At 54.2% G+C, this 25,749-nt stretch overlaps 3 protein-coding genes across 14 annotated transcripts in view; 1 reads left to right on the forward strand and 2 right to left on the reverse strand.

The window, feature by feature from the left end:
• Window positions 1-3,083, reverse strand: part of MYO9A (myosin IXA) — a 163,264-nt gene extending 160,181 nt beyond the window's left edge. For all 8 annotated transcript variants that reach the window (XM_054078252.1, XM_054078255.1, XM_054078253.1 and 5 more), the window contains exon 1: window positions 2,898-3,083. The gene's annotated coding sequence lies outside the window, so the exon portion shown is untranslated. The remainder of the gene's footprint in view (window positions 1-2,897) is intronic.
• A 192-nt stretch (window positions 3,084-3,275) lies between these two features.
• Window positions 3,276-11,864, forward strand: SENP8 (SUMO peptidase family member, NEDD8 specific). Its single transcript, XM_009567621.2, has 2 exons — window positions 3,276-3,412; window positions 8,116-11,864. Exon 2 carries the CDS (start codon window positions 8,159-8,161, stop codon window positions 8,795-8,797), a length of 639 nt encoding a protein of 212 aa, XP_009565916.1. The 5' UTR covers window positions 3,276-3,412; window positions 8,116-8,158; the 3' UTR covers window positions 8,798-11,864.
• A 152-nt stretch (window positions 11,865-12,016) lies between these two features.
• GRAMD2A (GRAM domain containing 2A) lies at window positions 12,017-25,451 on the reverse strand. 5 transcript variants are annotated; one of them, XM_054077694.1, is made up of 13 exons: window positions 25,311-25,450; window positions 24,059-24,383; window positions 21,454-21,567; window positions 20,597-20,654; window positions 19,059-19,131; window positions 18,875-18,978; window positions 18,031-18,129; window positions 17,050-17,121; window positions 15,921-15,983; window positions 14,491-14,647; window positions 14,063-14,162; window positions 13,847-13,954; window positions 12,017-13,394 (listed from the first exon to the last, which is right to left on the reverse strand). In XM_054077694.1, exons 3-13 carry the CDS (start codon window positions 21,555-21,557, stop codon window positions 13,391-13,393), a joined length of 942 nt encoding a protein of 313 aa, XP_053933669.1. In that variant the 5' UTR covers window positions 21,558-21,567; window positions 24,059-24,383; window positions 25,311-25,450; the 3' UTR covers window positions 12,017-13,390. The 5 variants fall into 5 exon arrangements, with proteins under 5 accessions (XP_053933669.1, XP_053933666.1, XP_053933667.1 ...); XM_054077691.1 differs by having other exon boundaries at window positions 15,837-15,983; XM_054077692.1 differs by lacking the exon at window positions 25,311-25,450 and adding an exon at window positions 25,096-25,251 and having other exon boundaries at window positions 15,837-15,983.
• Between the last annotated feature and the right edge of the window lie 298 nt (window positions 25,452-25,749).

A 25,749-nucleotide genomic window follows, 5' to 3' on the forward strand; every position in this document is an offset into this window, starting at 1 on the left:
TGGTTAGATTTTCCTGGGAAAGGATCCTAAAGATTTGCTAGTCCAAGTTTTAGGTGGCATACGCAAGTGTCAGTGTTTGTAAAGGCTATCGCAACAACAGATGTCATGCTGGCCATTCGATACCTTTGAATCTTAAAATGCAGCTTTCTCACCAAAAAAAACCCAAACTTTAAAAAGGGTAAAGATGTGAACTTTATATAAACTGTCACCTGAGCTGTGCATGCACAGAGTAACTCTGAGGCGCACTCTGCAAAGCTGAGACGATACATCAATACATTTTTTAAAAATAAAGAGAATCAGGGTATTTAAATAATCCTTTTTTCAGGTGTTTTGGAGGCACCACGGATGGACTGCAGGCCTTCCAATGGATGATGATACATACCCAAAGCTACCCCAGTTTACATATTGATTGCATTAAATAAATAAATATTTATAAAGTCGCATCATCATCCATAGCCCAGGAAAAAAAAGTTCCTTCGTCATGTGCCAGGGCTATGGTATTACCTTCCCTACCATCAGCAGCTGGAGCGACAGCTTCCAAAACAGTCTTGGGGATGAAAAATCATGGCCAGGAGTGAGACTAAGGGCTTGGAGAGACGTCATAACGGAAAATGCAAAGAAGTTCTGGAGTCCTCAACTCAGTAAAGACACGGATCTGTTAGAGCGAGTCCAGAAGAGGCCACAAAGATGATATGAGTACAGCTGAGAGAGCTGGGCTTGCTCAGCCTGGGGAAGAGAAGGCTCTGGGGAGACCATATAGCAGCCTTCCAGTACTAAAAGCAGCTCCAGGAAAGCTGGGGAGGGGCTCTTGCTCAGGGAGTGCAGGGACAGGATGAAGCGGAACAAGATGAGATATCAGGAAGAAATGTTTTCTTGTGACACTGGTGAGGCACCAGCCTCTGGTGTGGCCCAGACAGTCACGGCTGCCTCATCCCTGGAGGTGTTCAAGGCCAGGCTGGATGAGGCTTTGAGCCCCCTGATCCAGTGGGAGGTGTCCCTGCCCATGGCAGGGGGTTGGAACTGGATGGGCTTTGAGTTCCCTTTCAACTTAAACCATTCCATGACTCTATGATTCTACGAAAATCCTCTCCATTTAATTTAGAAACATTAAAAAGATTTGGAAAAGCCCCCGAGAGGGATCCATTTACTCAAAAACATAGAGGAAATCATGGCTATCACATGACCGCAGGACAAGGGGCTGACGAGAAGATGCTTTTCAACAACACAGCCTCTCCGAACCCAGCTGGAGTTGGCTGATGAGGATGTGGAAGCTCAGCTCAATAAGGTCACATTTATGCATCCACAATATCACCACCACGTCCATGATACGCATTAAACATTCACACCATTGCCACCATGTCCATGTTAAGGCTGTGCTTAAGCATTCATAGACTCACCACCACATCCACGGCTTAAGCGTTCACAGAATCGCCACCACATCCGTGCGCCACCACATCCACGGTAAGGTCGTGCTTAAGCATTCACAGCATCACCACCATGGCCATGGTAAGGTTGTGCTTAAGCATTCACATCACCACATCCACGGTTAAGATCACCCTTAAGCATTCACAGCATCGCCACCACGTCCATAGCAAGGCTGCGTTTAAGCATTCACACCATCGCCAACACGTCCATGATGAGGTCACCCTTAAGCATTCACAGCATCACCACCACATCCACGGTAAGGCTGTGCTTAAACATTCACAGCATCACCACCACATCCATGGTAAGGCTGTGCTTAAACATTCACAGCATCGCCACCACATCCATGGTAAGGCTGTGCTTCAACATTCACAGCATCGCCACCACGGCCATGGTAAGACCACCCTTAAGTATTTACAAAATCGCCACCACATCCACGGTCATGTCGTGCTTAAGAATTCACAGAATCGCCACCACGGCCACGGTAAGGTTGAGCTTAAGCATTCGCAGCATCACCACCACATCCACGATAAGGCTGCGTTTAAGCATTCACACCATCGCCACCACGTCCATGGTATGATGACACTAAAGCATTCACAGCATCACCGCCACGTTCATGGTATAATGCCACTAAAGCATTTACAGCATCACTTTCACCACTTCCATGGTTAAGGTCGCGCTTAAGCATTCAGAGCATCACCACCAGGTCCACGCACGTCTACTCCGGAGACAGAAGACCCTCCTGTCATTTCCTAAGCGCATCGCAGGGACCAGAGGCAGGAAAACGCCAGCCAGAACCCCATTCCCCCACCTGATCCCCAATCTTCAGGGGATTTATCCCCGAGCCAGCCCTGCCGCGCGGTTCTCTCCCCCCGCCGCTGGGCAGCGACCGCGCTGCGGCGAGGATGGAGCCGCGATTTCTGCTGAGCTCACGCTCCCGACTTTTATTAATCTCAGCTTGATGCCAGGATATGGAAACGTAAACGGAGGAGGAGGAAGAAGCCGATGTACGAGCACAAGGGCGGCAAAACGCCCAGCTCCGAACTCACGGCAGGTCCCGGCACGAGGCACAGCGCAGGGGTTTGGGGGGGGAGGGATTAAAAAAAAAAAAAAAAAAAAGGCCATTTCGGCTACATTTAGGAAAATTCCAGAAAGGAATATCGACTGGCTCAACCTTAGGAGCATCCGCGTTCCCGTAAAGAAACGAACGTGCCGGGGAACGAGCTGCGGAGCTAAAAAAAAAAAACCTGTGTGAAACCCCCCGGGCTGCCTGTCGGGGACGGGTGGGAGCGGCTCCGCCCGGCGTTGCCGGCGCCCATCGCCGCGGCGTCGGGGCTGCAGCCGGGGGCACGGCCAACGGAGGCGAAAGCTCCCCTCCAGGGCTGCGCTTTCCTCTCCCTCCCGAGCCACCGACACGGCGCACAGGGCACCGTAGGGGCTCGCTCGCCCGCCCAACAAAAGCTCCCGCCGCTCACCTGGGTGTCGGGGCGCGGCGCATCCCCCGCTGCTGCTGCTGCTGCTGCTGTCGCCGAGGGGGCCCCGCCGGGCGCTGCTGCGTGAGTACCGGGAAACGGAGAGAGGGAGGGAGAGAAGAAGAACGGGCGCCGGTGCCGCCGCCCGAGCGCTGCCCGACTGCCCGCGCCCTCCCGCCGCCGCCGCCCGGGGAGGAGGAGGGGGCGGGCGCGCGCCCGGCCACGCCCCCAAGGGCTGTTGCGCGTGGCCACGCCCACTACAACGCCCCGTCTGTTCAAGCCACGCCCCTCACGATCAGGCCACGCCTCTTTGCTCATATCACGCCCACCACCGCTGCCCGTTTGTTCAGGCCACGCCCTTCCACTCACGCTCCGCCCACCTCCCCGCCCCTCGGCTCGCGCCCAGGCATCCCCCACCACCACCAGCCAGTGGAGCGTTACGACGCGGCGCTGCCAGCTTTACGGCAGCGCGCAGCAACGAGCCCGGCCGGCCCGGCGAACGGGCGATGAGGCGTGAGGTGAGCGTGGGGACCGGGGGGGTGACCAGGCTGCCCCTGTGAGCCACGGGGCTTGGAGTGAGGGGAAAACGGCTAAAAATGGTTAAACGTGGGCGGCGTGAGGAGTCGAGGCTGTCCGGGAGGTTCTTGGGGAGCGCGGTTACCGGTTGGGCCTGGACGGGCCTTGCTCCCTCCCGGCTCTGACCCGGCCCGGCGAGCCCCTCTCCTCCCCTCCCTGTAATCCCGTTTCTTTCCAGACAAGCGAGTGGTCCCCGGGCTGCCCGGCCCATCGTCAGCCCCGGGAGAGCCCGGGGACCTCTTTCCGTCCCGCTGAGCGCATCCCTTCTCCTGGCCGAGTTCCTTAAGGCTCCTGGACAATGCCATTCGCCCCCAGCTCTTCCCACTGCTCTCACGAACAAGCTCTCTCTCAAGACAGGTGAATGCGCTCCTTCCACGTCTGGTCGAATGTCATTAACGTGGACTGAGCGAGGGGTTTCCCGGGGTTTCCCGTCGTTCCCGCTGGGAGAGCCTTGGTGCCTTACCCATCCTCTGGCCACTGGATTTTTTCATGTTAAACTGAATGCTTTGGCCAACCCCATCCTAGGGAGTAAAACACAATGGATTGAGTATCATTTAGTGTCATTTCTCTGGCTTTTAGTTCACTGCTCTGCAAAACAAAGCCGGGTGCTGGAGTCTGGATGTGTTGGGCAGCTGCACACGTCTGGTTTGAGGAATTTGTTGAGGATGAAAAGGTTTGGGCATCATCTGTGCATGCAGCCGTTACAGGCACTCAAGACCTATTGAACCTGCAAAGGCTGTGTTTTCTTGTTCTACAGGAATGATAATCTACAGTCTACAGAAAGACTGCTTATATTTAACAAAAGAGTAGATGAGAACGCTGCTTTACTGACTTAGTTGTTTAATTTTGCCTGAGTTTCTCCTCTGACACTGTTGGGAGACAGAAAAGCACAGAGACTCTGGTGCCAGTAGCCCAGCCCAGCTCACACTGATAAACAGAAATTGATGTTCCTTGTCTGATCTTGCTACTGTTAACAACAACCACTATTAAGAGTGCTGACATAGTCTCTAAAAGTTACTTCCAGTAAAAGGGTGGTAAAGTCTGGTGGTTAAAACCTGGAGACTTTTGATCATTCCAAAGATCTCAGCCAAGCTGCTGAAAACTTCTCTGTCCCTCCTGCTCTTCACCGGTAACGTCTGAATAATTTGTCTTTCAGTTGGTGTTTTGAATCTGCCTCCATATTCTCTGAATTTGGTGCAGGGGTTTAGTGGTGTGTCACCTTAAAATATCCACTCTGGATGTTCTTAGCGCCTTTAATTTACTAAAATAGACTTTAGGAATCTGATTCATCATTAATTGATGCTCTCTCTACTCCATCACTGCCGATTTACACTCCATTACTACGGAGTTTCATTCCCTGGCTCGCAGGTGCTGCCTACAGCGTGCAAAACATTACATGCAGGAGGTAGTTGTCTTTAATGTTGTGACAATAATAGGCTTGGGGGTTTTGTCAAGTATTACAAAACTCAGGCTTTGCATTGCATCCTGGACACAAAGGAGTCCCATCAATTTATGGATCAAATTTGCACTAATGCCAGCAGCTCACTTGTGAAATTGTTGTAACTTAGAGACAAGAGAAACTTGACCTCTTGCCTTCCTGGTGCAAGGCGGCACTGCTTTCAAATCTGCAGACAGAGTGGGCGGTTTTGCTGGGGTTTGCTTGATGACGTTTTTGTTGCGGCGCTCCTTGGTCTCGCCCTGGCATTCTCACCTTAGCGCTCCAAACAGGGCAGGTGAACAGCCCTCCTGGAAGCTGAGGGTCACAGAGTTTGCACCAATCCCAACTACCAATATGCAAATAAAATGAATGAGCAAGACTCTCGTTGGCAGGCTACAACCAAGGTCCAGGCCTGCATTGGTATTTATTCCTATTTTAATTAAAACCTCTGAATCGAGTGTGCCCGAGCCTTCAGGAAGCGAATCTCAGCTTTGCCTTAGCAGAGCTTCTTGGGATCTGTGACTGGATGTGAACGCTCCTTAATGTTGAAGGTGCTGAGATCCACATCCTGGCTTCTCTGTGTTAACAGGGAGGTTCTCCCAAACACCACCACCTCTCTGACAGCTTTTCACAGCTCCACTATGCTTTTTTGGTCCTCGCTGCTCACGTTAAGTGGCTCTGCAAGGTGCCTGAGCCTACAAAAGGTTTTCCTCTAAGCTGCCTGCGGTGAGTCATCCTGCAGAACTCACAAGCAGTTTCACAAATTCCAGATGGCAATAAAATTAAAAGTAGTAGCTAGTGGCAATTAAGCATTTGTGATAACCGTTCTCCCTTCTTGACTGTAGGAAGCTACCAAATGTCTTTTTTTTATTTTTTTCCCTTAACAAAAAAAATCAAATGATGTTTCTGCAGAGTGGAAAATTAACAGAATACAGGATGTACCCCATAATCCCATCTGGCCTTGAGTGGAAAGCTATTTGCTGTATTTCACGGATCTCTAGGAGATTAAGCAGAAACAAGACACAGTAAAGGAAAATTTGGCGATTTTTATGGGCACATGCAGAAAGTATTTCAGCAGTGACCTTGTTAAACCCACAAACCGGCCACTTCTGGGCTCGCTGGGCGTACAGCTCTTCAAGCAAGACTGCATCCAGACATGTTGCAGAGCTGCTGGGACTCAGTTTGGATTTTTTCTGTTTTGTTTTTGTACTGCAGGCTGTTGCAAAGGACCTGCTCCACAAACTTGGAAATAGTTCGAGCTCATTAATGTAGGAAGTGTGTCCAAATACCATTGTGTTTGGCTCAGTGTAAATAACAATGACTGCTCCCTTCCTTTGCAGTGACTCTGGCTGCCTGGCACGTCTCAGCTCTATCAGCAATACAAAAATAGTTATTAGCATTTTCAAGCCTCACACACTCTACCTTGGCTCTTCCTTCCAACACATGACACATGCAGCATGCTTCATCCATTCTGTCACACGTGGTGTGATGTGACCTTGCCAAAATCTTTTAGTGATAAATCTTTTAATTTATGCATACCTGGCCAGGAAGGATTTTTTTCATGATTCACGGCACCATAAAAAGCACAAATCTACTTCTTAACATGTAAACAACATGTTTTTGTATTTTAAACAGATAATTAATGTCTTATTTATGGCGAATCATATTAAGTGGTCTTACCATTACTAGTTTTCACGTGGTGCTTTAAGAAATCCTGAGATGTTTTCATGCTCTCTTTGGCACAGATGAGCAAAGGGTGAGGCCCAAGCAGCTCTGCATCACCGCTGTCCTGGCAAGGAGAGACGCACCGGGGGCTGATGGTGCATTTCAGCATCTGAGGAGCCTGGGCTGGGGAATGCAAGAGCAAAAGGAAAACCAGGGTGGATATAGGGGGTTTAAGTCAACAGTTTCTCTTTGGAAGATCTCCTAAGTCCTAGTCTGGTACCAGCAAGTATTTTGTGTCTTCTATTGAGTAGCACCTCCCAGCATGCTCTGCAACCTCTGTCTTTAATCCCCCCAGGACACAAAGGGAGCAAATGCAACAGCTTCTGAAAGGAATTGTAGGACTGGTAGAAAGACAAGAATTAGCAGATACTCGGATAACCTGACAAACGGAAAGGAGTCCAAAGAAAGCCTTACCTGGAAGACTTGTTGAGGTCTCTTGAGTACATCCTCAAACACGTGGGTGGGGAGAACCAGGTGCTACAGTCTACTTGAATTTCCAGGTGCCTTATAAAGGATAAGCAGCCTGCCTCTATCCATGGAAGCAGGTGCAGATTAAGAGGGAAGAATGAAGCCTGGACAGAAAACAGAGTAAAAGATTGGAAAGGGAGTTTGGCATGACCAGTAACTTCTGCTGACAGGTGGACATCACCAGGGGCAACCTGCAGGGATCCTCACTCCTCAACAAACCCATGACAGCGTTCTCCTTTTGTGAGCAAACTTTTGGCAAGTTAAAACCTGAATTAAAAAAATGATAGGTATTTTGCAGTCCATCCAGCTTTGGTGGTACTTGAGTTATTGAAATCTCTACTAGCTAAGTAGAGAGTTGTCCTAGAGATTCCCACGGCAGGGAACTGCTTTGTTTGTGATCTTGTTTTGCTCTCTTTCTCCTTAATCACTGCTGCCTTACCTCCTGTGCTGGCAGGCCAGCAGGTTTTCCTGGAACAGGTCATGTGTCTGGCACTGAGCTGTGGCACTATCTGCTAGGCGAAAGGGACCGTATGCTTGTCAGACAGCCCCAAAAAAGACTGTTATTTAAGGAATACCAATGGTGCAAGGAACTAGAACGAATGACACAGTGCAGGTGAAACACTGAAATACAAAAACACCAACCAACTTCTCCTAGATTCTGTACAAAGTGCAGAACTGAAGGCGTGCCTGCAGTTCCCAAGCAGGAACTGCTTTGAAATCAGTTTGCTTTGAGGTTAAGATCATAACAATGAAATGTTTATCTAATCAGAGCCATGCACTACTCCTGGGGCAGCACAAGAGCCCAACTCAATCCGTCACAAGCTGCAGGGGAGGAGCTGTTCTCCGCCTGCTCATCTGGCAGGTGGTTCAAATGCCAGTCCTTCAAATATTCACCTAGGAAACCTGGGCTTTTGCTCACTGCTTTCTCAGAAAGAACTCAAGGTGTTTGTTGTTCTGTATCTTGTCCCAGGTGTGATCCAATTCCTTAATTCATCTTCCCCTTTTATGTTCCAGCTTTTGAAGTTTCCTAGAGTGCTGTGGCCCCGACTTGCGCAGGATGGACCCGGTGGTTCTCAGTTACATGGACAGTTTGCTGAGGCAGTCAGACGTTGCCTTGCTGGAGCCCCCAAACTGGCTTAACGATCATGTCATTGGGTTTGCTTTTGAGTACTTCGCTAACCAGCAGTTCCAAGAATTTAGTGATCAGGTTTGTTTTATCAGCCCCGAAGTGGCTCAGTTCATTAAATGTGCCCTTAGTCAGGAAGAAATAGCCATGTTCCTTCAACCACTGGACCTTCTCCACAAAAAGCTGGTGTTCTTGCCTATCAATGATAACTCCAACCAGGTTGCTGGAGGCACCCACTGGAGCTTACTGGTTTATTTCAGGGACAAAAAGTGCTTTGCCCATTACGATTCCCACAGTAAATGCAACTTTGTCCATGCCAAGCAAGTGGCAGGGAAGCTGGAGGCCTTCTTGGGCAAAAGAGGGGGCAAAGCAACTTTCGTGGAGGAGAAGGCACCTGCCCAGCAGAACAGCTATGACTGTGGGATGTACACGATCTGCAACGCGGAGGCTCTATGCCAGGGATACTTCAGGGGCAGGCCAGAGCCTTTGCTGCAGCTCCTCACCCCCTCCTACATCACACAGAAGAGATCAGAATGGAAAGATCTCATCACAAAACTGGCACAGAAGTGATTGAGATGCAGCTCCAGCTCCCTAAACAACTGCCTTCCCTGTCCGTGAGGCAGCACCCCCAGTGCCTGAGGGAGATGCCCATGCGCAGGATTGTCCCAAGGAAGAATGTAACCCCTCCAGCATGGCTAAACCCCCCAAACACCCTGGCCCCTCCTGGAAAAGCCTTAGTCCCCTCTGGAAATGACTGGCCTTTGAACTTCTAAAGTAACTTTGCTTTGAAAGAAATCTCCCTCCTCCCTCAATGGTGAATTGCCACTAATTGCTGTGGCAAAATGAGTTGCTAAAGAAACTTCTCCACTTTTGCCCAGCAGGCAATACACCCTCACCCTTGTTAGGTGGCTTTAATTGGCTACAGGCATTGCTGTTCCCAGCCAAGTTTAGCAAATGCCGTTTAAAAACAGGCCCCAAAATGCTTTATCGTGACCATTTCTAATTTGTGCCTCCCACTAGTGGGATTTGAGCAACCTAGGATTTAGAAGCAAGGATTTTTGCCCCTTAGAAACCCAATGCTTAGATGTTGAAGTCAAAAGATGAGACCTGAAAGAGAATGCTACAATTAATTGAAGAATAGACTAGAAAGAAAATCAGTTTTCTTCAGATAGGCACTCCTAGGTCGAGTGATGATAGCTTTTTTTTTTTTTAGCCTCCCACCCCTGCTCGCTCTTATTACAAATTAAAAGCTGACTCTGAACTGCTGGAACACTAATAGGAAGCTGAGAAAGCCAGTCCCAGGAAAGGAAACTTAACTGAGATGAAGAGTGATACTCACTCTTTGAAGGTTTTTTTCATTATGATTTTAGGTTGTCTCCTTTCGGGGAGGGTTCATCAGCGCTCCCCAGCCTTCATTAGCATTTGTCACATGCAGAGGCTACAAGGCAGTCGCTGCTTCCTGTAGCACAGAACCAGTTCTGTTACTGGAGATAAAAATGCACTGGGGAGAACAAAAGGACAGAGTTGGAGGTGTAAGAACCAAAGATAGCTGTGGTCTCCTTGAAGTCCGCAAAGTCCTTAATCAAAATTCTTTTCCTCCTGTGCTGGATGATGGCTGGGATCTCAGACCCGATCCCTTTGTTAAAGACAGGCTTAGCAGTGGGGAAGGTAAAAATTGAAATGAAATGTCATTGCAGGATAAGAAGTAATCTCTAACCTGATGAGAATCAAAGAGGAGGTTGCTCAGGTGGTATCTAGCAGAGCAACCACACTCCAGTGCGCCAGCAGCACCGTGGAAATCCAAGTTAAACAGAACCCTCCGAAATGGGGGAAGGATTATTTTGAACTCGGAGCTCTTCACCCACCTTATTGCCAGCCCAGCCCCCAGGGTGTGTAACAGCCCCGCACCGAGGGTGAGGAACTGTGTGAAGGTCTTAAAGTTCCCTTGATGCTGAGAGGAGGGCAAGGAGCCACAACCTGGGCTCTCTCAAAACACAAACACAGACAGCCAAGGGGCAAAACTAGGGTCAGGGTCATTGTTGTCCTTCCTAGGCTGCCCAGACAGCAGAGCAGCTGGTGGGCCAGGACCTCCCTCCCTGGAAAAGCCCTTCTGCTGCTCGGATAGAGCCAAAATGCCATCGAGCCGCTCGCCAAAGGAGATTCACGTGGGGCTTTGCCAGGGCGACGTCACTGCCACCGTGGGAGACTGCCTTTCTCCCGGGTCCCAAATAAACCTCAAACCAAACTGTGCACTTGTCGGCATTGTCCTGTCTTTTGTGTAGGGACCTGCTGGCAATCAGTGGCTCCCACTGCTCCTTGTGCTGTGGTGCCACAGCCATGAGGGCTGTGACTTGTGGGCAGAGCCCTCGGCTCTCACAGCGGCTTTGCAGCCACTCTGTACCCTGCAGTGGGTGAGACTGAGCAGACATCATTCTTGCAGAACCAGCGAGCCTTGGGACAGCTCTGCCAACAGCTTGTGCTATAGCAAATGAGCCATAGAGGCTGATTTAATCTCCTAATCATACTTTTGGGAGTTGATTTGGGCCAGGGAGGAGTGTGGGCAGAGGAGAGATGGGAAGGCAGGATGGTAGGTCTGACCGGGGAAGCATCAGGGGGACTTGAGGACAGGGGCTGTGCTCATCCTGAAGGCACCCGGTGCTACCCCATCCCCATGGGATGGAGCAGGGCTGCCAGAGCCAGCAATGTGAGCACCCAGGAACATTTCCTACACCCAAGGCTTTTACATGGCATTTCTTTACAAAAGAAAAGCAAATAAGCTCAAGCAGGGCGTTGCTGGAAGAGCAAACATGCGCCAACTAGGCAGGCAAACACCAGCTAGAAACAAACCCGGAGCCTTGCAACCAGCAATCCTCAGCTAGAAACAAACCCGGAGCCTTGCAACCAGCAATCCTCACCTCCCACCCCAAACCACAGCAGGAGTTCACCCTGGACTCCTCCAGACCTGCACGCACGGGTTACCCCACTGCTGGCTTCAACCACAGAGCCCTGAGAAGCCCAGGCAGTTGTCACCACCATCACACATGGTCCATGCTCTCGCAGGAACAAGGCACTCACACACCTGCTTTGCATTGGGTGCTGTGGAGCACCAAAGGGTGAACACGTGAGCCCAAAATACGCCAATCTCAAACCTCATTTTTGGGGCCCTAAGCCCCACTTTGAGGTTGAACCCGTTAAGCACCAATTTGGTTTCATTAAAAACAACCCCAAACTTATTTCAGCGGCTGCACCAGCAAAACAAGCTGGGCAAGTCCACGGCAGAGCTGGGGCGGCAGCGGGACGGCGCTTTCATCTGCCAAAGCACCCATAAAAACCTAGCGCTCCAGCGGCCTCATAATGCTGGAATTTTGAATAAGCAGCTTGGATAGTTTGGCCAGAAACATGGCCAAACCACTGACCCCCTGCCCCAGCACCACAGGATGCTAAAACCTCCACCCCTCCAAAAAAAGTTGGGATGCCCCCTCCCCAGTCCCTGCTCAGCCACCACCACCCCTGCCTTGGCTTTCAAGTTGGGCTATTTTCATGCATTTCACTCGGCTCAATACATTTCGCAGTGCGGATGCTCCGGGAGGAGGAGGAAGGCTCACTCCATCCACCTCAGCAGAATGGGTGCAGCTCAGCACCATCCCCAGGGTGGCCCTGCCACGGGCTTCTGCCACATCCCAGTGTCTCTGCTGCCATCTAGTGCTGACTCCTCGTCCCCCCGAGCGTCCCCAAATGCCCCCCTGGTGCCTCTCCCCCAGCCAGGGCTGCACCCCCAGCCCAGTATCATCCTCCAGCACGGGCCGACGGACACGGGGGGCTCCCTGGGCTGCTGAAACGATGCTGCACACTCGCCAGCATCAGACTATGCAACTTCCCTCCATCCCCAAGGGGTGTGACATAGGGGACCACATACTCCCATGTCCACCAGTGCCAGTTCAAAGGGATGGGTCAGTGCCACCTGTCCCCAAACCCATACGAACACAGGGCTGTCCCCATGTAATCCATATCCTGAGGACATGGCCAGAAAAGGGGTACCGGGACAGCCCATATCCTGGGGTACCCCATCCTGGATCTCACAGCCCAGCAAGGAGACTGGCAGCAGACAAGGGCATGCTAGAAAATTCTGGATTTATTTTCATTTAAAAGCCGTTCTGAGCCTGGAGCGAGCAGCGAGCTCTGCCCCAGGGTGTGGGGATTTGGCCCAATCAGCACTTGTAGTTCCCAAAAAATAGGAAAGAACACCAAAATAAATCCCACGGGTTTGCCCTGCAGCCCCAGTGCACTCCCAGGGGAGGCTGCCAGACAAACCCTGCGGACAAATCCTGTGGCACTCAGCTCTGCACGGTGACAAGGTTAACACAAACCAGGGCACAGACACTTGGTGATCTGCAACGTTCACCGGTGCCAGCCACAGGCTCCGTTCGGGACGTCTTAGTGGGGCTAACAAAGCCCTGGTCCAGCACCATTCCAGGGGCAGTCCCCAGCAAGGACGCCTGGTCTGAGGGACCCTAAAGTGCTTTGCAGGGAAAAACACACGCACGCACACACACGCACCCCAAGATGCTCTGGAGCTCCAGGAAAGAAGAGCTGGGGTCCCATATGGAGCCCAGGATTGTACCCCTGCCCTTAAGTGCTGAACAGATGGCGCCCCACAGGGCTGGTGGCCCCTTTCTCACACTCCGTGTCCCCACAAACCTCTGGGATTGGAGCCATGTCTCTGGCTGCAGTCCAGGGGCACCACGATGGGGATGAACAGGCAAGTTCAGCCCAGAGCCGCAGCAACTCATCCACATTTTCTGGGGTTCCCAGTGAGCCTAATGTCATCTTTAACATGAAAAACACGTCTGGAATAAAAAGCAGCGCCCACTTTAGCAGCAAGTCCTAAGGGGAGGTCCAACCACTCGGCAGCCCTGAGCCATCGTCCGGTGCTATGGAACAGCAGCGTCCCGGGGAGAAAACAGGTTTCCAGTGGGATGGGGAGTTGGCACCAGTGGCCGTAAGCCAGCCAGGCAGTCCCACAGGAGCGGGTGCCAGTAGGAAGAGAGAAGCTACTTGGTCCCATTTTCCTGGCCAAAGGAAACAGCCACAGCTGGGAGGACGCAGCACTGGGATCCGTACACACCGTCTCAGCATCTGTCCTCAGCCACACCGGGGTAACGGTCACCTGCAAGCAGAGAGCGGGGTAAGACGGGGCAAGCAGTCATGGAGCAGGGAGACCCCAGACATCCAAACCCAAGGGAACGCAGTCCTGTCCATCCCTTGTTGGTCATATTAGCCCCAGAACACAGCCAAGCTCCACCGAGATGCCCTGGTGCTTCCTGCAACAGCACAACCAGCCCCAAACCTGCAAGGAAACCTTTTCCCCAGGGCTGAAAATCTCAAGGATAGCAGATTACTCCCCTAACACTCAAACCATAACTGATGGGATCATCTGCTACGTGGGGATGTGATGCTGGGGTCTGCCATCAGCCAACCCATCAAGCAGGCACAGAATGAGGAGCAAAGCATCCCTGGGACGTGTCATGGAGTGGAGCTGTTGCTCTTTGCATCACATCCCTTGGCTTCTCCACTCGCAGTGTGACCCACCTGCCCAAAGTGTCCCCAAGGGTCTCTCACCTCCTGTGCCCGCGGGAGAGGTAGTCCCGGTTCAGAGAGCACAGCTGCTGTTCCAGACGGAAGATGCGAAACGCCAGGTATGAGGAAGACACGACCAGGAGGCAGATGCTGGGAGCAGAGGAACAAGAATAAGCCCACAGCAGCTGATGGCCAAGACTGATGTTCCCAGCGTACTCCCCATCCTGCCCACACCACAGCCACCTGCAGCACACTTACAGCACGATGAAGATCTTCAGGAGCTGGTAGTCAGAAGGTCTCAGCTCTGCCACACAGCTCTGCTCCACCTCCAGCTCCTCCTCGGTGTTTATTGCACTTTCTGAAATGCAAGCCAAAAGTCAGCAGCACAGCAACGCTGGGCAGATGCTCACCCTCCTCTCGCAACTGAGTGTCTTCAAGCACCAAATATTCCTCCCGTGTGGGCTAACGCTGCCTGCGGTACAGGCACACGCCCAGGGCTCAGACCCCACAGACAGAACACCCCATCCCAACAACCCCATCCCCAGCTCCCGGTCCTACCCCTCTGCAAGGCAGAAATCCCCTTCACGAGAGTGCAGGATGGATGACCATGTATTTATGGAGATTTATGCCCAGCACCATATGCGGGGCAGGGTGCAAACCTGCCCTGTGTCGGATGCAGCCCTCACCTGAAACCAGGGGCTCCTCGGAGGTGAAGGAGCTCTCCTTGGCACTCAGGCTGCTGACAGAGGTCCGGTGGATGCACTGGTAGTTGGTGTCTGGCAGTGACAGTGACAGCGACGCAGGTGACACCTTCCTCCACTTGCCCTCGGGGACAATAACCTCCTGTGGGAACATCCCTGGGTAAGCCGTGCTGCCAGCAGTGCCGAAAACACAGTGAGGGCAGATGCAGACTCAAAACTTAAAGCATCTCTTAAAGCATCAAGCGCCAGCACATCTGAAATATCATCTAAAGGGGAAGCTGGTCCTCCACACAGCTACTGCCATGGGAAGGCACTGCCCACGCACCCCATGCCTGCCCCAAATACTGATCACTGACTCTTTCACCTGTGGCTTGAAGCTCAGTGTGGTCACCTGTCCCCCTCTGAGAGCCCCTTGCCCACCCCGTGGCTCAGCATCCTGGTCCCAGAGAGCCTGGAAAGGCACCAAATTGAGCAGGGTGGCAGCCAGGACAGAGTGGGAATCACCCACCAGACAGTCCTCAGGGATGGAGCTGCTAAAGGGCTATGTCCCTCAGAAGCACCAGGAGATGCTTCCAACCTGGATCACGCCTGATTCATACCTTGATAAGTGCCTTCAACCCCAGGGACGCCACCAGCACACAGGGGACAGCCCACTTGTCACCTCCTGGGCCAGTGCACAGGACACTGCCTGCAGAGGGCACTCAGCGCCCTGCTCAGTGTCCCCACATGGCCACAGCACCAAAGGCTTTGTGCAGGCGGTAGCAGGGACGGCCCATCCACATTACATGGAACAGGCACATCCTGCTGGCCGGCCGGGGATGCAGCCACTGCAGGCAGAGCCAAACCCCACTGTGCTCCAAAGGCTGCAGGATGCAGACCCTCGTGCTCCCTCGGTCACGCCATGGTCCATCAGGCTTTTTGCCATCCAGCCTCTCTACAACAAGCTGTCCCACTCATCTCATGGGTTTTTGGATAACTCAACCACTTTTCCAGCCTGTTATCAGTGTTCACAGCTGTGAACAGCATCAGCTGGTGGAGCAGAGCGGCAATATTTTCCACATCACTCCAAAGTTTTTGCCATCTATAAATGGAGCCCCAGGACCAACGGGCCAAGTTATCGACTTGTACTCAGCCGCAGGCTGTCCAAATCATCCTCTTGACCCATCTGGTTCTGCCAAGTCGGGGTATGAGGATCCCAGGAGACAATTCTAAGAAGGCGACGGCTGCATCCCTGCACGACCTTTCTCGGCAGTGAGGGGAGAGACCCGGCTCTGCACCCTGCAAGTGGCTGCCAGCTGAACCTCAGCATGCCAGGAAGGCGTTAAACCCACCGAGGGGGCCGGGCGGCCGCTCTCCTGCCCACAGGGTGAGTTGGTGGGGGTCCTTCCCTCTCCCAGAGCTGCCCTGACCCTCACCAGCGACACGGCATCAGGCTCCTCTGTCAGCTCCTTCAAACTCAAGCTCTTCTTACTGGAAACCTGGAGGGGAGAAAGAAATGGTTGTTGCGGTGCCACTCCTCCCTGCTTCCACCTGAGCCAGAAAACTGAATTTTCACATTTCAGATGAGCCTATGAAAAGCAGCTGCTTAAAACTCACAAGTGCAGGGAACTGGGGAATGAAGGGCAGAGGATGGGGCACCACATCATTGCTTTCCATCACCCAAAACCCCTACAGAACCACATCTGAGCTGAGTGCTCCTGCTCCAGTCTTGGCTCCTGGCAGAGGGGATAAACCATACGGGGGAGGGGGAAAAGAAGGGAATATCGGAGGAAACCCCAGCGCGTTTCTAATAAACTCCCTAGTTTGGCAACAGGGTTGAGTTACCCAAACCACCGCCCTGGCACAGCCAGCAGCCACCCTTCTGGGGAAGGGCTCCAGCACTGCTTCCCACATGCTTCAAAGGCAGGGAGAAGAAGAGGTCCCAGCAAACCTCCGCTCCAGCTTGAGGGCTAATGGATTTCTTCCCTCCTCAGGCTATTTAATTCAATTTTTTTTTTGACCTTTTACCATTTTTCCTCCCATTAGAACTTTAGATCTGGGAACAAGCAGTGCTGTATAGAGTGGAAGAACTCGTATTACTATCACATTATAAATAATTCATATACACGCCCTGGGAGAGAACAGAAACTCCAGGCTCTGCCTCTGTCATCTGTGACCCAAAAAAGGCCACCGATGGCTCACGGGGCCAGGACACCTACGTGACATTCAGAGAGAGGCTCTGCCCCATCAGGATGCTCAGGAGCGTCTGGAGGAACACCCACTGTCATTTTGAACTACGAAACTGGGACAGTGGGACAGCCCCCCACATCGGGCAGAGGGGACGCAGCGGTGTCATGAAGTGCTGCCATTCTCAGCAGGCTCCTGCCCATCTTCCCACCCCTTGATGCAGAGCAAGGATGCTGAGAAGAGATGGCAGAGCACCAGGGAGGCTTCGGGAGGGATCCCAAGCCCTCGTGGCAATGGCAAAGAGCTTTGCTCCACGAGATGCAGCCCAAAGGGAGCTGGTGGCCATTGAAACACTGTCGGACACGAGGCGGGCGGTACCTGCAGGTGCGTGCAGACTCTCCTCAGAACATCGTAGACACTGTCGCGGGAGATGAGGGACACAAATATGTACTGCAAGAGAAAAAGAAATTGCTGGGAGATATTTCCCCCATCCTGAGTCCCATTCCACACAGGCAGGGACAGGTAGAGACGTCCTGCCCTTGAATCTTCCCTCGTCCAGGAGCTGCGCCACCTCCCCCCCCAGGCACCTCCCTGCAGAGCTCCCTGCTGCTATTTTTGCAGCCTGCTGAAACCTGGACCAGATTTTTTTGTGGCCAGTTTTGCTCAGCTGCTCTTCCCACAGGACGTCCCACACTCAGCCCAGAGGGATGTGGAAGCAAACAGGACCAGGAATATCCCCACGGCTTGGCACGAGGGGACACGGGGCAGCGCTCAACTTGCCTCATGCAGAGCGCATGTGCAGAGCAGCTTTCAACCAGTTCCCTCCAAAAGCCAAAATCCTGCCTTGTCCCACCCCCTGCTAAAACCCTGCAGGAGTAACTGCTTCCCTGGGAGGGGACAGGCAACACACACTGGCAGAAGCTGCACTCGGGCAGGGGAGGACTCGGAAACCTCAAGCAAGACTACGTCAGCTCCCTGTGGCCAACAACACTCGGCGTGACTTAAAAACTGGAAAGTCAGTCCCTTAACCAAAGTTTTCTGCCAGCTGGGGTTGAATGCTGGCCCAAACCTTTCCCCTGCTCGTGTTTAAGGAGTTTAAAGGTTTTATTTGAGCCTGGCGGGGATTTGTCAGACTCGGCCAAGTTTCACTTAGGCTTTGCTTTGCCCAGAAATTCAAAAACTAAAGCAAAGCTGCAGTGTTTGCCCTGGCCAGCTGCCAGCACGGAACCACGCTCACTTCCCAACCAGCCGTGCTATCAGCCAGGGATAGGAATTGCTTAGTTTGCCGCTGTCAGAGGGCAGCCAGCTCAGACCAGGGCCTCCCTCGGCTGGTCGGTACGCTGGAAGTGCCGGCGTTACCTTTCTGCTGGCGTTGGTGGTGATGGCCAAGCCATTGGGCAGCAGCCGAGCCGTCTTGTGCTTTTTTATCAGCTGCACTGAGATCACTGGGATCACAACCTGGAGAGCAAAAAGACATGGGGATGAGCAGGGATGGGCACAGCACAAGCTCAGAGAGTTTCTTTCGCAAGGCAGAGATTTAACATGCATCATAATTACGCCCCAAGCAGAGCAGTGGCGCATAATCCAGCATTTTCCAGAGACAGCTTGGTTTTTATTTCAGGTCAAGGCATCCCTCCCATGTTAATCTTGGCTCAGAGGCAGTTTCTACTCAATCGAAAGAGCAAGGACACAGAGAAAGCATCACTCAGTGAGCGTCCCTAAGACCCACCACGAAAGCCCCCCTGCAAGCCAGGGGAGGGTTAAAAATAAAGCAGGATAACTTCATTGAAACCCTGTATATCAGGTATTTGTTTAAAGCAGCTGACATAAATAATTCAGTTCTTCAGCCCAGTTTTAAAGGAAGTCGTCTCCTCCCCAAGATCCCCGTCAGCCAAAAAAACAACGGGGAAACATCAGGCTGCAAATCAAGCAGAGGAGCCAAGAGATTCAAATCTACCCCCGCCCCCCAAAACTTTTGATCTTCCTTCAGATGCCATTGCAGCTCGTAGCCGGTTTTGCATCACGGAATTTTAAACCAAACCAATATTTGGTTTCCCCAGACAGATGCTGCAGGTGAGCAGAGGGGGAGGCACAGCCGCGCTCCCCTTTGCATCGAAGGCTTCTGCTGGTGATTTTGGTGGGATCTGGGTGCGGGAGGGGAAGAGCCAGCCTGGTGACCAGGGTGAGCTGGTCTCCACGTTACCTTGATGTCCTTCCCGAAAAGGTTTGCGTAGAAGCAGAGCCAGTTAGGGGAGATGTAAAGCCTTCCCTGGATAAGGATGTCTCTCTGGAGGGCACAGGAGCAAACTACAAGGCAGAGAGAGGGGCATGGCAGATGGCAGGCCAGACACTGCCACCCTCATGCCCGTCTCTCACCATGCACCCACCTTTCAGCACGCTTTCCTCCGTCGGGATGTCCTTGAACAGCTTGTGGTACTGGGAGTTGTACTTGCTAGCAGCCTGAAAAGGAAGCAGAGCAAAGTTATCTGGTGACCTTGCCGATAAGGAGACCCAAAAAATCCACCCTCCTGCAAACCAATTCCCTCTCCCCGCACCCGGGACCAGCGCAGTGGGGTCCCACCCGGCTGGGGACGGCAGAGCCGACGGGCCAGAGCACGCTCAGATGATCCAGCACCCAGCAAACGCCGTGCCATCCTCCCAAATAAACATTTCCCCTAACATCTAAGGAGGCTACTAGAGCCTCTGCGAGGTGCTGGTTTTCCCCGGGCTCATCCGCAGGCAATTTATTTTGCCCAGTGGTTTTTCTCCTCCTCCTCAAGCTCTTCCCTTATTCGGGGCACGGTGACAACACTTGCTTTGCGCCCATCACGCCGCGACATCCAGCTATTTATATTCCCGGTGTCTCTTCAAAGCCTGCCGGCAGCCGCAATGGGAGGCTTGACAGGTTCGTCCTTAAATAATTCTCTATATAAGTTAAAGGCTGCGAATCAGTTCAGCGTTTGCATTAAATCCACTGGATCAGTCCTTTAAGGGAGCACCAGCAGATTTGTGCCCCTGCGCCGGAGGAGGCAGCGCCTCGGACCTCGGAGTGCTCTCCAGGAACACGGCTGCCACACAAAATCCAAGGAACAAGATGCTTTTCCGGGATGCGAAGAGATTCAGCCCAGCGTGAAGGGCCCTGGGGCAGCCGGGCTGGTTCGCAGGCAGCAGCGCAAACAGAGCCCTCCAGCCCACGGTGACAAGGTCACCTCTGCTCCGTGCACCTTGTCAGCGGATGAGCCCAGCCTAAGAGGATCAAGGCTCTGCAGCACCTGGACTCAGCTTAGACACCCCGCGAAGAGACGCCGGGATGGCAGTGGGTGCCACTGGGAGCATTTCGGGGCAACACAGTGGATACGCGGCACACGACAAGGACCGTGGCATTGCCTTCAAGCCACCCCCGGGCTGCCTTGACCCACAGGTCAAGAAACACACCTTGGCCCAGCACAAGCTCACTGCCATCTAGTAACCCTCCCAGATGCCTCTGAATAATCAGCAAAATGTTTCTGTCTTTCATTTTTTTCCCAGGGAAAGCCAAAATATCTCCTCCTGCTGCTCCTTTCTCTCCCAAAGCACTTCTTGTTTGTAGACGGACTGAAAAGCTCTACCGCAGGCATAAGTCAAACCAGAAAAGGTTCAAATGGAGAGTAACTTTGCTGCCTGAAGTCAAGACTTCCACTTTTTCCTTTGCTTTGGATGGAAAACCCATAAAGCGCTTGCAGGGCAGATCACAGGCCACACAAAACTGCCATCAGCTCCCACAAAAACACAGGCAGGAGCCTCTGCCCTGCACCAGGAGCTGCCACAGCTTCGCCTCTGGTTCCTGCAGCCCACGTTTGAGATGCCAGGCAGGCTCCTCAGTGGCAAACAGCTGGAGTCAAGCTACAACAAACCAGCCCATTCACTCACGAAGCTGAAGACTTACCACTTCCCGGTGGCATTTCTTGATGTCTTCATCCTTCAGCGCTTCATTCAGGTGGAGGCTGCACGGAAAAATAATAATAATCAGGTAAGTGAAGAGCCTCAACTCTCTCACCAGTTCCCAAAAACATAGAGAAGCAAGAAGAGATGCAGTAAGATGCAGAGGACTGATGCGAGACTGTGGGAAGCCACATTTTGGGTGTCTCAGTGATTTATCGTAGCATCAGGTGTTGCTGAGGTTAAATAACAGCTGCAGGAGAAAGCCAATCTCATGTCGGGCTGCTGGAGGCACCAGCGCCAGGGTGCCCGTACCCAAACTCCATCCCAGCACTGCGGGAAGGAGCCCAGCGGGGCCTCGGCTGCAGCTGGCTAGTCAGGAGCTGGCAAGGAGCAGCTTTGGCCAGGTCAAGGTTTCCCTGAGGAAAGCACAAATTGGAATTTGAGAACATAGAATCATAGAACGGTTTGAGTTGGAAGGGATCTTAAAAATCATCCAGCTCCAACCGCTCTTCCACGGGCAGGGAACGCCCCCATGCTGAGGCACGAGGACGGATTCAGCTCTGGCCAAGCACAGAGCACCCATCCACACCCACCATGCGAGCAGATGAGGGGAGAATCCAGAGACAGTGAAATCCACCCAACAACCTCACCAGTGGGAATGCTGGTCCCCTTCCCCAAACACTTTTCCCTCCTGGTCTTATACACCTGGTATTTGATGGTGAAAACAGAGAGGGGACCCCCTGTGCCCACCCCTGGCTGGCCGATGGCCTTTGGCGTCAGAGGCAGTAGGAGATGGAAAGAGGAGGGAGAGCAAATACTTGACTACAGACCCTGGGGACCCCAAGTGATGTAGCCCCTCACCTGCCGTCGAGGGAATCCAAACTCTTCTCCTTGTGAGATGCCTCCAGCTTCTCACGGCTGTGCATGGGCTCGGAGCTCTTCAGGGGAGCCGCTTTTTCATGCATCAGTTAAGCGCTGCAGGGAGAAAGGCGTTAGCACCCAAGGGGGAGGGAGAAAGGGGAGACACACGTCTCAGAGCTGTAAATCCATTCCCTTCACTCTCTCTCCATTCGTATCTCTGCTGCTCAAGGACAGCAAAAATATCTCTGTGATTTCTCAAGTCACGCGGTGAAAAAAAAAAAAAAAAAAAAAGGGAATTTCTTGCCAGGAACTTTCTGGCGCTCACAACTGAGCAGCAGCTCCCCCCGCTGCCTCAGATAACACCTTCCAAAGCAGAGCCTCTCCCCGGGCCTGAGCTGGAGATGAGAAAATACACAGGTCTATGAAACTCCCAGGGGTGATGGAGATGTTGGGCAGCAAGGGCCAGGCTCTGTTCCTCCAAGTCCGCAAAACATCACTGTCCCAGGGCAGAGCCCATGCCAAAGGCTCCACCTCCCTGCTATAATTGCTCCTTCTCGTTAAAGCCTGTTATTGACTATCAGGAGCTTTATCAGAGGTGCTTATCGGCCACAACAGGTAAAGTAAACACACTCCCAGCCCCACGCAAGGAAGGTTATCGCCCAGCAGGACCGAAAGGTGACACTTCTGCCCTCTGCAAACCGCAAGCAGAGATTGCCGTGCCGCGGCACTTCTGGCACCGAGAGTCAAAGCGGAGGGTGATATCAGGGGATCGATGCCGGAACCTTGATCCATGATTACTGGGCACACGCCAAGGCTCACTGGCAGCTCGCAGCCACGCAGGGATGCAATGAGACAGGCTCCTGCACGCAGCAGAGCCAGCAAGCAGGCACCGGACCTGCAGAGAGGAAATTATTCAAGGGAAAAGAGCTCGGCTCAGCAGGTAAGGGGTGATGCCAGAGCAGGTGGGGACAGGCAGGATGGCAGCGGGCAGGAAGAGCGCAGAGCTGGAGCGCAGCCCAGTGCCCGCAGGGATGATGCCGTGGCAGAGCTCAGGTAGAGAAACCACCCTAAACTGCTTCCCAAATAAAGAGAGAGGCTCTTTTACTGCCCCGCGCTTCCCCACGCACACCCTGCTCCTGCTTTGGGGGGGCTCATCCAAAGGGAAATCTGTCTAAATGATACCCCACACACGCAGGGAGCCAGGACGAGGGTGCTGGACCCCAACATTCATCACCCAAACAGCCTGAGAGTTGAAGCTGTGTGACCCCTGTGTTCCCACAGCCTCGAGGACACGACTGAAACGGTGTCCTGACGCAATGGAGCCAGGCTGGATCCTGGCTGAAGACACAGGGGATGCTTCCTCAAGATGTAGCACATACGCGTGGTCGCAGAGCCAGCGTCTGTGAAGCAAATGAGCTGCCCGCATAGCCCCAAAACCCAAGCATCACACACACGGGACAGACACACTGAGGTTTTGGGATATTTTTAGGAAAAGCTCAGGTCAAAGGATGTGTCTGGAACGGAAAGCAGACTCTACTGATAAGAAGCACTAAAATAACATTCCTTGGCATGGCATCAAAAGGTTTTTTCCCTGCCTGATTCCTCAGCCATCCTGTGCCTTTGGGACAGGCAGCTGCTAACATCCTCTGCCAGGTAGTGCCCTGAAGCCAAAACTCATACCACGGAGGCATCAGAGCCTTCCGTCCCCTTGCCTCCGTGCTGGAAAAGGGGCTCTGACCCACTCCAGAGACAGAGGCTCCAGAGCTCAGTCCCCTCTGGCTTAACCCACGTCATCACTTAAATCCACAAGCGGTTGTGCCACTTAATCCGTGTGAGCAGATTTAGCCCTAACCAGGCTGACACCAAGGGGCACCGTGCAGGGTCAGGGAGAGGCACCCCCTGCTCAAGGCGAGGGCAGTGAGAAACCTCCCCAAGCTCACTAAATGCACAGAAAACCCTAAAATGAGAAGAACCAAAGGCTGGAGAGCACGTAGAAGCACTGCACGGTCTTGTCTCGGTTTTCCCTCCCTCTTACAGTCATCACTAGGGACAAGTCCTGGGTGAGACAGTGCCCAGACACAGCGCAGGCACAGGGTGGCTCCAGGGGCTGCGAGGAGTGTCCTCAGCCCCAGCAGTGGCATTGCTAGCAGTGCCTTGTCTCCCCCTCTCCAGATCTTGCTCCATCCTGGCTCCCAGATGCAGCAGGGGTGGAGATCTGGGGCTGGGGAGTAGAAGACAAGATAGGTTTGGTCTCCAGACACTAGTGATGAGGAGGTCTCCCAGACAAGAGCTGCTTTCAGTGGCAGCACAGAAAAGAAAACACTTTCTAACGGCTCATACCACCACCCTCCTCAGGCACTTTTTAGCAGGGAACTGCTCCTCCAGGAAAACTGCCAACCCAAGTGTCACAAACCACAAGCGGAGCAAGAACAGTTGAAGTATAGAGCCCCTGAGAGGGTGGGCACAGGAGTCCCCAGAAGAGGGAAAACACTGCCAGCAGCCCGAGAGTGACCCCCACACCCACGCAGACCTCAGCTCCCCTCGCGAGCTGTGGCTTTGCCCAGTGCTTCTCCCTCCCCATGGATCGGCATCTCCCTTCCCTTACACAGCGCTGGGATCTGGCCTGGAAATGGTCCGGTGCGAGCCGCTCTGGCGGTGTTTGATTTTCGCTGGATCCCTTCCCTGCTGCTGACGCCAGCGAGCGAGAAGCGTGTGGTGGAGGCAGGAGCGAGCAAGCCAGGGATTTCGCCTCCTGAGAAAACCCCCGAGGATCAGGGCTGGAGGGAGGCACTTGTGGCCAAGCTGCCTCCGGCGGGATGCGGCGGGATGCCCTTGTTCCCGGCTTTCAAGGTCATTTCAGTCCCGTGTGCTGGCTGCTGGAGCGGAGCCACCGCCGAGGATGCTGGAGGGGAACGGCCGGGGCCGAGGCGCTGTCAGGAGAGAGCAGAGGGTCAGTCACGGGAGGAGGGAGGGACTGACCACCTCTGCCACCTACAGGGACACGGCCCTCGGGGCACCCCAGATACCCCCCCAGCCCCCCACCCCTCTAGGTACCCCCAACCCTTGGTGAACCCAGGTGTGTGTCCCCCCCTCTAGGTCCCCCCAGCCCTTAGTGACCCCCAGCTCCCCCCCACCCCCTCTGGGCCCCTCACCCCTCGGTGCCCCCCCAGTCCTTGGCACCCTCCCCACCCCTCCAGCTCCCCAGCCCTCACTGCCCCCCTGCCTCCCCAGGTTCCCCCCAGCCCTCAGCACCCTAAGACCCCCCACCCCTCCGGGCCCTCGCAGCCCTCACTGCCCCCCACACCCTCCTAGACCTCCGGGTCCCCCCAGCCCTTGGTGGTCCCTAGGTCCCCTCCAGCTCCCCCACCCCTCTGTGACCCCCCAACCCTTGGTGCCCCCCAACTCTCGGTGCCCCCCAGGTCCCCCCCACAGGCCCCCTAATCCTCTGGGGTCCCCAGATCCCCCCCCAGCCCTCCGTTACCCTCCACACCCCTTCGGCTCCCGAGCCCTCTCTGCCTCCCTGGGTTCCCCCCAACTCTCGGTGCCCCCCAGAGCCCCTCCGCCTCAATTTACACCCCCCCAACTCTCCTGGGCTCCCCAGGTCCCCCCAGGTTCCCCCCAGCCCTCGCTGCCACCCCGCACCCTCCTAGAGCGCCATGTCCCGCAGCTGCCCCGGCCCCCCCCGCCAGCAGCCGCGCTGACGAGCGCCCAGGCCGCCCCGCTCGGGTCTCTCTCGGCCACGGGCGCTCCCGGTCCCCGCGGGGAGGAGCAGCCGGGAGGGCTCGGCCGGCCCAGGGCGCGGCTCGCGGCTCCCGCGGCCGGGGGTCTCGGGGTTCCCGCCCCCCCTCCCCCCCGACCTGCTGCCCGGCGCCGACATGCCCCGCGCTGCCCGCCGCCTCGCGGCGCCCCGGCGCGCCACCATTGGCAGCGGCCGCCCGGCACCGCCCCCACCGCGCCTTCCCATTGGCCGCTCCGTCCAGGCCACGCCCCCAGGACTGTTCCCATTGGCTGTCAGCGTCAGGACCCGCCCCCACCTCACGCGCCCATTGGCCGCCGGCAGGCCCAGCCCCCGCCGCGCGTTCCCACCGGCTGCCGGTGCCCCCGCTCCATTGGCTGCTGCTGCCGCCCGGCCCTGCCTTTCATTCTCATTGGCTGCCGCCGCCGCCAGGCGCTGCTACAGGTTACCGCTTGCTCCCATATGTCTCTTGCCTCCCGACACCATCCTCCCGCCCACTCATCCCCTCCTCTCGCTCCCATTGGCCACAGTGCCGCCACCTTGCTCACTCCCGTTGCCCG

This window comes from Cuculus canorus, chromosome 12, assembly GCF_017976375.1.
Source record: "Cuculus canorus isolate bCucCan1 chromosome 12, bCucCan1.pri, whole genome shotgun sequence".
In the NCBI taxonomy this organism is placed as follows: Eukaryota; Metazoa; Chordata; class Aves; order Cuculiformes; family Cuculidae; genus Cuculus; species Cuculus canorus.